Here is a 10,157-nt window from a genome sequence, read left to right on the forward strand (position 1 = left end):
GTCAACCCTGGCACGTAGACTGAGAATAAGGTGCCCAGTCAGATGATCTGCTCCATGTCTGCCTGATGCCAATAGTGTTTTTCTTGGACAGGCGGCGGTACCAAATATTCCACCTTAAACTGTGAATACACCCTCTGTGTTAGCGACAGCAGGTGGGGGAGTAGAAGACAAATTCACCACTAGTTCCCGAAAATAAAAAGACTGGGTATTTAAGGCAATGGTTTAATATGAGGCCTTTAGAATGTCTTTTAGGAAATATAAGCGTTCTCATTAAAAAGTGGCAGAAAGCTACGTAACTGTTAGGTTTCTCTTGTTTGTTTTGTTCATGTTGTGTGTTTTGGGTTTTTCTTTTTGTTTGCTTTTCTGCAAATGCTCTCATAGACAACAGGTATATAAATGCTTCTTTCTTTTGGCTCATTTACATATCTCACAAAATTTCAAATGAATAATGAGGGACACTTTAATATTACGGGTGTGAGAGGGAGTGCGGTCAAGGCCAGGGGCGGGGCTCTTCTGTTAAATTTCAGGTGATTTGCTAATAAAGTGATATAACTAAAATGTAATCTAAAAGAAGAACAATCTATCTTATTTCCACAGACTGCTTTCTAAACACATTTATTGTAGTTTAAAGACACATTACTAGGAATATTATAACGGTGAGGTTCTGTAATACACTCAGACACATTACTGGGAGTATTATTGCTGTGGGCTCTGTTATACACTCACACATTACTGGGATTATTCTTGCTGTGGAGCTCTGTGATACACTCAGACACATTACTGGGAGTATTATGGCTGCGGAGCTCTGTTATACACTCTGATACATTACTGGGAGTATTACTGCTGTGGAGCTCTGTTATACACTCAGACACATTACTGGGAGTATTATTGCTGTGGAGCTCTGCTATACACTCAGACACATTACTAGGACTATTATTGCTGTGGAGCTCTGTTATACACTGACACATTACTGGGAGTATTATTGCTGGGGAGCTCTGTTATACACTCAGACACATTACTGGGAGTATTATTACTGTGGAGCTCAGTTAAACACTCAGACACATTACTGGGAGTATTATTGCTGTGGAGCTCTGTTATACACTCAGACACATTACTGGGAGTATTATTGCTGTGGAGCTATGTTATACACTCAGACACATTACTGGGAGTATTATGGCTGTGGAGCTCTGTTATACACTCAGACACATTACTGGGAGTATTATTTCTGTGGAGCTCTGTTATACACTCAGACACATTACTGGGAGTATTATTGCGGAGGAGCTCTGTTATACACTCAGACACATTACTGGGAGTATTATTGCTGTGGAGCTCTGTTATACACTCGGACACATTACTGGGAGTATTATTACTGGGGAGCTCTGTTATACACTCAGACACATTACTGGGAGTATTATTACTGGGGAGCTCTGTTATACACTCAGACACATTACTGGGAGTATTATCGCTGTGGAGCTCTGTTATACATTTAGACACATTACTGGGAGTATTATTACTGTGGAGCTCTGTAATAACACATTACTGGGAGTATTATCGCTGTGGAGCTCTTTTATACACTCACACACATTACTGGGAGTATTATTGCCGTGGAGCTCTGTTACACACTCAGACACATAACTGGGAGTATTATTGCTGTTGAGCTCTGTTATACACCGACACATTACTGGGAGTATTCTTGCTGTGGAGCTCTGTTATACATTTAGACACATTACTGGGAGTATTATTGCCGTGGAGCTCTGTTATACACTCAGACACATTACTGGGAGTATTATTGCTGTGGAGCTCTCAGACACATTACTGGGAGTATTATCGCTGTGGAGCTCTTTTATACACTCACACACATTACTGGGAGTATTATTGCCGTGGAGCTCTGTTACACACTCAGACACATAACTGGGAGTATTATTGCTGTGGAGCTCTGTTATACACTCAGACACATTACTAGGAGTATTCTTGCTGTGGAGCTCTGTTATACACCGACACATTACTGGGAGTATTATTGCTGTGGAGCTCTGTTAAACATTTAGACACATTACTGGGAGTATTATTACTGTGGAGCTCTGTAATAACACATTACTGGGAGTATTATCGCTGTGGAGCTCTTTTATACACTCACACACATTACTGGGAGTATTATTGCCGTGGAGCTCTGTTACACACTCGGACACATAACTGTGAGTATTATTGCTGTTGTGCTCTTTTACACAGTCAGACACATTACTAGGAGTATTCTTGCTGTGGAGCTCTGTTATACCACGACACATTACTGGGAGTATTATTGCTGTGGAGCTCTGTTATACAGTCAGACACATTAATGGGAGTATTATTGCCATGGAGCTCTGTTATACAGTCAGACACATTACTGGGAGTATTATTGCTGTGGAGCTCTGTTATACACTCAGACACATTACTGGGAGTATTATCGCTGTGGAGCTCTTTTATACACTCACACACATTACTGGGAGTATTATTGCCGTGGAGCTCTGTTACACACTCGGACACATAACTGGGAGTATTATTGCTGTTGAGCTCTGTTATACACTCAGACACATTACTAGGAGTATTCTTGCTGTGGAGCTCTGTTATACCACGACACATTACTGGGAGTATTATTGCTGTGGAGCTCTGTTATACATTTAGACACATTACTGGGGGTATTATTGCTGTGGAGCTCTGTTATACAGTCAGACACATTAATGGGAGTATTATTGCCATGGAGCTCTGTTATACAGTCAGACACATTACTGGGAGTATTATCGCTGTGGAGCTCTTTTATGCACTCACACACATAACTGGGAGTATTATTGCTGTTGAGCTCTGTTATACACTCAGACACATTACTGGGAGTATTATTGCTGTGGAGCTCTGTTATACACTCAGACACATTACTGGGAGTATTATTGCGGAGGAGCTCTGTTATACACTCAGACACATTACTGGGAGTATTATGGCTGTGGAGCTCTGTTATACACTCAGTCACATTACTGGGAGTATTATTACTGGGGAGCTCTGTGATACACTCAGACACATTACTGGGAGTATTATTACTGGGGAGCTCTGTTATACACGCAGACACATTACTGGGAGTATTATTGCCATGGAGCTCTGTTATACAGTCAGACACATTACTGGGAGTATTATTGCTGTGGAGCTCTGTTATACAGTCAGACACATTACTGGGAGTATTATCGCTGTGGAGCTCTTTTATGCACTCACACATAACTGGGAGTATTATTGCTGTTGAGCTCTGTTATACACTCAGACACATTACTAGGAGTATTCTTGCTGTGGAGCTCTGTTATACCACGACACATTACTGGGAGTATTATTGCTGTGTAGCTCTGTTATACACTCAGACACATTACTGGGAGTATTATTGCTGTGGAGCTCTGTTATACACTCAGACACATTACTGGGAGTATTATTGCGGAGGAGCTCTGTTATACACTCAGACACATTACTGGGAGTATTATGGCTGTGGAGCTCTGTTATACACTCAGTCACATTACTGGGAGTATTATTACTGGGGAGCTCTGTGATACACTCAGACACATTACTGGGAGTATTATTACTGGGGAGCTCTGTTATACACTCAGACACATTACTGGGAGTATTATTACTGGGGGGCTCTGTTATACACGCAGACACATTACTGGGAGTATTATTGCTGTGGAGCTCTGTTATACAGTCAGACACATTACTGGGAGTATTATCGCTGTGGAGCTCTTTTATACACTCACACACATAACTGGGAGTATTATTGCTGTTGAGCTCTGTTATACACTCAGACACATTACTAGGAGTATTCTTGCTGTGGAGCTCTGTTATACCACGACACATTACTAGGAGTATTCTTGCTGTGGAGCTCTGTTATACACCGACACATTACTGGGAGTATTATTGCTGTGGAGCTCTGTTATACATTTAGACACATTACTGGGAGTATTATTACTGTGGAGCTCTGTAATAACACATTACTGGGAGTATTATCGCTGTGGAGCTCTTTTATACACTCACACACATTACTCGGAGTATTATTGCTGTGGAGCTCTGTTATACAGTCAGACACATTAATGGGAGTATTATTGCCGTGGAGCTCTGTTATACAGTCAGACACATTACTGGGAGTATTATTGCTGTGGAGCTCTGTTATACAGTCAGACACATTACTGGGAGTATTATCGCTGTGGAGCTCTGTTATACACTCAGACACATTACTTGGAGTATTATTGCTGTGGAGCTCTGTTATACATTTAGACACATTACTGGGGGTATTATTACTGGGAGCTCTGTTACACACTCAGACACATTACTGGGAGTATTATTACTGGGAGCTCTGTTATACACTCAGACACATTACTTGGAGTATTATTGCTGTTGAGCTCTGTTATACACTGACACATTACTGGGAGTATTAATGCTGTGGAGCTCTGTTATACATTTAGACACATTACTGGGGGTATTATTACTGGGAGCTCTGTTATACACTCAGACACATTACTGGGAGTATTATTGCTGTGGAGCTATGTTATACACTCAGACACATTACTGGGAGTATTATTGCTGTGGAGCTATGTTATACACTCAGACACATTACTGGGAGTATTATTGCTGTGGAGCTCTGTTATACACTCACATTACTGGGAGTATTATTGCTGTGGAGCTCTGTTATACACTCAGACACATTACTGGGAGTATTATTGCTGTGGAGCTCCGTTATACACTCACATTACTGGGAGTATTATTGCTGTGGAGCTCCGTTATACACTCACATTACTGGGAGTATTATTGCTGTGGGGCTCTGTTATACAGTCAGACACATTACTGGGAGTATTATTGCTGTGGAGCTCTGTTATACACTCAGACACATTACTGAGAGTATTATTGCTGTGGAGCTCTGTTATACACTCAGACACATTACTGGGAGTATTATTGCTGTGGAGCTCCGTTATACACTCACATTACTGGGAGTATTATTGCTGTGGAGCTCTGTTATACACTCAGACACATTACTGGGAGTATTATTGCTGTGGAGCTCTGTTATACACTCAGTCAGACACACCAACAATATGGAGCTCCTAGAAAATAGGAACATTAGGAGAGAAAAGATAAACAGAGGGAAATGGGCCCACAATAAAGACTGTGCCTACTAACTAGGGGCACGTGGGAGGAATGCATTTGCCATTTTGCATGTTTAAGAGGAGTAAATAAAATGCTGATCTTTCTATCCCATCCAAAGCGTTGATGCCTCTCTCCCTCTTTATTGTTGAATCTTTTCTATAATCTGTCCCTTGCACACGTCTCGCCTTTCCGTTCCTTTACCTTTCTTTCATCCTGTATATATCTTCTCTAAACTTTTCTACACTTGTTTTTTTCCCCCCACTGTTATTCTTCTCATATGTCTCTAACACTATATTAAACTTTCTATATTTTACTAAAAAAGTAAGGGGAAAAAATGATTCTGGCGATTTAGTGATAAATCTGCTGTGAATCTGCCGTGTTTCAGACATTCCCTGGCAATAAAACGCTGGATTTAATTTTCCAGTAAATGGCTAACTAACAGCAGAGGATCCAAAATGCTCAGTATCAATGAACAGTCTTCTTCTTTTATTAAGCAGACCGCAGACTTCTGGAAAATAGTTTGTCTGCATCACTTGTTCCCACTGGTGAAAATCCAGCTTACGTTTTAAGTTCAGGAAATTCATACATTTTTTTTAAATTGTATTATTTCAATTAATTGTAGCATTATGACAAATCTACCCAGTTTTGTTCTTATATATTTGTCTTCATTAGGACCTCATACATTTTCATAGATAATAACCCTATCAGTTAGGCAGTGCAGTCATAATACGTGGATTGAGGCTGGGTTTTCACTCTAGTGTCCCACATCCGGGGACACCAGAGATCTGTACTTGGTAGGTGCAGAACAAGCAGATCATTAGAAATTATTGCGGTATGCAAAGTGATAACAGGGCACGTGGATGGAACAGTTCTACACTAGCTTGGTGTGCATTCACGCCACATGACGTACCACTTAATGGTCTCACGTCCTCCTTCAAGCTTAGAAGGTGCTCATATGGATTTTTGTGCAGCTAGCATTAAGAAAAATAACTACCGTATCCCTTGGACCTTTTCCATTTTCTGTCTATGGTGGCGTTGGTGGCCATACGTGGCCTGGCTGCTGGTGGTATGCAGATACTGTACTTGCACTTGTTCTAAGCGAGCGTATTTAGCTTCAGTGATATTGTCTGTCTGCTGTGTGCTACGGGGTGTAAAATGAAACTGAACTGAAATTCAGCTGAACTACTTTACCCTCAATAATATATCAAACACATCAGAGAAACATACAAGTTCTTGGGGATTTTTCATACCCAGTAAGTGGGAAATTGTGTAAACACACACTTATAGTGTGTCTGCTTTTTATGTTGCTGAAGGATATTATGTAATAAAGAGCTGTGTATGGACATTACTGAATGCATTTAGATTTATTTTCTCTTTATAGTCCACGCATTACATTCACACATGGGATCTGTGACCCATGGGACATCACTAAAATTATCTAGATTTATCTAGAATTATCCAGGTGTTTGACTGCCAGTAATAACTGTACAGGAGATTGTGTTGTTAACAGATTTCTGAAATATATTTATTAAATATTTCTCTATTTCTTTGTAGATTAAAGGATCTAATAAGGTTTTCTGTCTATGTTTTAGTTCATGAAGAAGAAGCCAAACAAACGGTTGGGTAGCTTGGCTTTGGGGGGTGAGAAAGCCATTCTGTGGCACCCATTTTTTAAGGACATTAATTGGGATAAACTGAACAAGAAGGAGATTGAGCCACCTTTCAGACCACGAATTGTAAGTGTGATTTGTAACCCGTGTATGTATTTATGTATGTATGTATGTATGTATGTATATATATTTATAAGGACTAGGTTAGTCCAAGAAAGGGGAACTTAAACTCTATCTTTCAGGGAAAGAAAGAAAAATAGATGTATGAGTCATCCAGTTTGCTTGATTAGCTAATTAGCATTCTGTGTCATTAAGAAATATCATCGATCAGTCTTGCAAGTTTTGCCTTAATCTTAATGCTATTGGCCTCTCTAATCAGAGGCCATAACTGGGCCATAGCACCAGGTGGTGGTGTTATAGTGCCTACAGGAGAGAGAAGCAAGAAGCCATCTTTGAAATAAGACAGAGAGAACGGCACAGGAGCAGCTCCTGGCCTCGGCCAAATGTAAGTGTATAGTATTATCATTTTTACTTCCACAATAGTTCCTGAGGGCTGGTTAAAGAACCACTATAGTGTCAGGAACACAAACGTGTATTCCTAACACTATAGTGTTAAAATAATTATTTAAGTGTCCGGCCCCCCACTGTGCAGTAGAAAGGTGTTTAAACTCACCTTTTTTTCCCACGCACCACAAGTCTTGCCGCTGCTGGCACCACCTCCATGGAGAGATTATCAAATGGATTGATAAATTGATTGATAATTCCCACAGGACAGCATTGGTTGGCTACTGCGCATGCACGGCCAATAGCTGCACTGCACCAATCAGCATCTCCTCATAGAGCTGCATTGAATCAATGCAACTCTATAAGAGAGGAGTTTATTGAATCTACACAGATCCTTCATTAGAAATCCTCTAAAAAATTTAAAAAAAAAGGATTGTCAGGATTGACTGATCTGCTATTGTCATCTACTTCCTAGTCTTTGCAGATTTCACAGCAGGAAGATATTAATCCCTTGATCGGCAAGCCAAGTACCTCTTCTTTTCATTTATTTATGTTTTGTTTTTCATTAATGTATACATATATAGATATATTCTTTCCTTTTTTTCCCAGAAATCTCGAGAAGACGTCAGCAACTTTGATCCGGAGTTTGTTAAAGAAGACGCAGTATTAACCCCTATTGATGAGCGATTGCTCCCAATGATTAATCAGGATGAGTTCAGACACTTTTCATACACGGCTCCTGATCACCAGAGCTTTTCACAAGATGGGAACGCCAGGACGCAGCAGTAGACGTTACTCTCTGGGGATTTCTTATTTATTCCTGACACCGTGACAGCCAAAGACACAAGGAAGAAGGACTCAGACAATGTCATGTTGACAACGTGCGTCCCTGTGGGTAGAGAATTAATTATTTATAATGCTGGTTCTCTATCTGCGTGTCTTGAGAATAAGCATCGGATGATGATAGCGGAATCAATGTCTCTGCATGAGACACATTGACTCTTGTGAAGAGGAAAGTATCCATCCTGACGTTACAGGTTGCCTGTCTGGACATATTGCTGATCTATCCTTACGGATGAAATTAATACAGATCAGTGGAGAAGGGTTGTATTTTCATGGTTGGGTGTATTAATGCAGCATTTTAGAACATCAGTTCAGTCTCTGAATAGGTAAGTCACTTGTTCAAGGTGAGCCATTCAGGACAGTGCAAGATGTTGAGTGGCAGGATCTCCTAGACATTGTAGCAACATTATCAGATGTTCAGCCATCCCCTATTAAATAAGAGGAGAAGTATAGCAAGGCCAAGTTACAGGTCCATCTAACGAAGTAGTGCAGAAATCTAGAACATTTATTATTTGTTCTACAAGTAATGTACATTAATCTTCTTCCTGAAATAAGCAGTCCCCTGTTTGTTTTACCATTCATTACCTAGTTTAGTAAATTTACCATAGACACCATTGCCCTGGAAACATGGAGTTTGCTCATGTGCCATTGGAGCATAGACATCCCTCTACTGACCGAAGCAGGATTGGCTTATTTTCAGGTAAACAGAATATCACAAATCATTTGCATTTAAATGTATAGCTCCAAATATAACAGGGCATTGGAAATGTAGCTAGGCACGATTGTAGGGGTTTGTTTTACTTTGAGGCTGCATGGTGATCACACAGTAGATTTAGTCGTTTTAAATCATTTAGATTTATAGTGGTGAAAAGTTAAAGAGACACTATAGGCACCCAGACTACTTTATCAAAAAGAGGTGGACTGGGTGCAATGTCCATGTCCCTTTAATCCTGCAATGTAAAACATTGCTGTTTTAGAGAAACATCACAGTTTACATTGCAGGGTTAAGACTGTCTGTGTAACGACACTGGACATCCTCACGTCTTGCATGAGGACGTCCAACGTCTTTAAATCCCCCATGCTTTCCCATGGTAAAGGCCTAATGTGCTCGAGTCGCTTGCCGCGCATGCACAACAGGTCCCCTCCTCGACTGATGTGGGAGAAGGAAGAACCCATCTCAGCACTGAAAGACAACGACTCTGGAATCGGGCAAGTGTAAAAGGGTCTTTTAACCCTTTATTTGCCTGCAGGGGTGTGTGGGCGGAAGGACACTATAGTGTTAGGAATACAGCTTCTTTTAAAGAAACGAAAGATTAGTTTGTAAAGTAGAGAAAGTAACCCATAGTTCCAATAGTATACGCAATATTCTGTATATAATATACTTCTCCCTTCATCCTTTGCTGTCAGATGCGATTTCATCATTTCAAAATACACTTCTCCTCCTCCGGAAACAGTTTCTGGATAGAGTTAAATTTGGGTGAGTAGAAAAGTTTAGACTAGATCTGGGATAGGCAACCTATGGCACGATTTGTGGCTAGCAAAACTGCCTGATCTAGATCTGAAGATCTCTACCGGTGCGGGCCTGATATCTGCAATGGGCAGTGAGGGCCAGCCCTTAATTAATTTATTGGTAGAAGGTGGTGGTCTCAGATCACATACTCCCAGTGCTTGAAAAAGAGAAATGGTGCATGAGGGGAGCAGCCTGCCAAAGCTCTCACCTGTGCCTGCATGGTTAGAATAGGTCCCCAGGGAACCCACCCTCCTGGTGCTAAATGGTAGGCAAAAGCAGGGTGCCTACGGGGGTGTGTGTGCAGCAGTATGTGTGATTGTATCTAGCAGTGTGATTGTGTGCGATTTGGGTTTGTGTCATGGAAAACACAACAGAAATATTGTGTACTTGAGTTTTAGCAGAAGTTAGAAAAATCAAGACTTTTACACCTTAGCTGTTTAAGCCTAAAATGTTCCATTTTCATATCAATTCTCCTCAATCACTGTCTTGGTAAGAAAACAAAAAGGCTTTTCAACACAACAAAACTTGGGAAATGTCTCTGTTTTATCCAC

The 10,157-nt window shown here is 40.7% G+C and overlaps 1 protein-coding gene across 1 annotated transcript in view; it reads left to right on the forward strand.

The window, feature by feature from the left end:
* PRKCH (protein kinase C eta) overlaps nt 1–8,915 on the forward strand; it is a 114,738-nt gene extending 105,823 nt beyond the window's left edge. The window contains exons 13-14 of the mRNA XM_063440430.1: nt 6,732–6,875; nt 7,863–8,915. Coding sequence (XP_063296500.1) covers nt 6,732–6,875; nt 7,863–8,042 — 324 coding nt within the window. The 3' untranslated portion in view covers nt 8,043–8,915. The remainder of the gene's footprint in view (nt 1–6,731; nt 6,876–7,862) is intronic.
* Nucleotides 8,916–10,157: the final 1,242 nt, after the last annotated feature.

Source organism: Pelobates fuscus, chromosome 13, assembly GCF_036172605.1.
Source record: "Pelobates fuscus isolate aPelFus1 chromosome 13, aPelFus1.pri, whole genome shotgun sequence".
Lineage (NCBI taxonomy): Eukaryota > Metazoa > Chordata > Amphibia > Anura > Pelobatidae > Pelobates > Pelobates fuscus.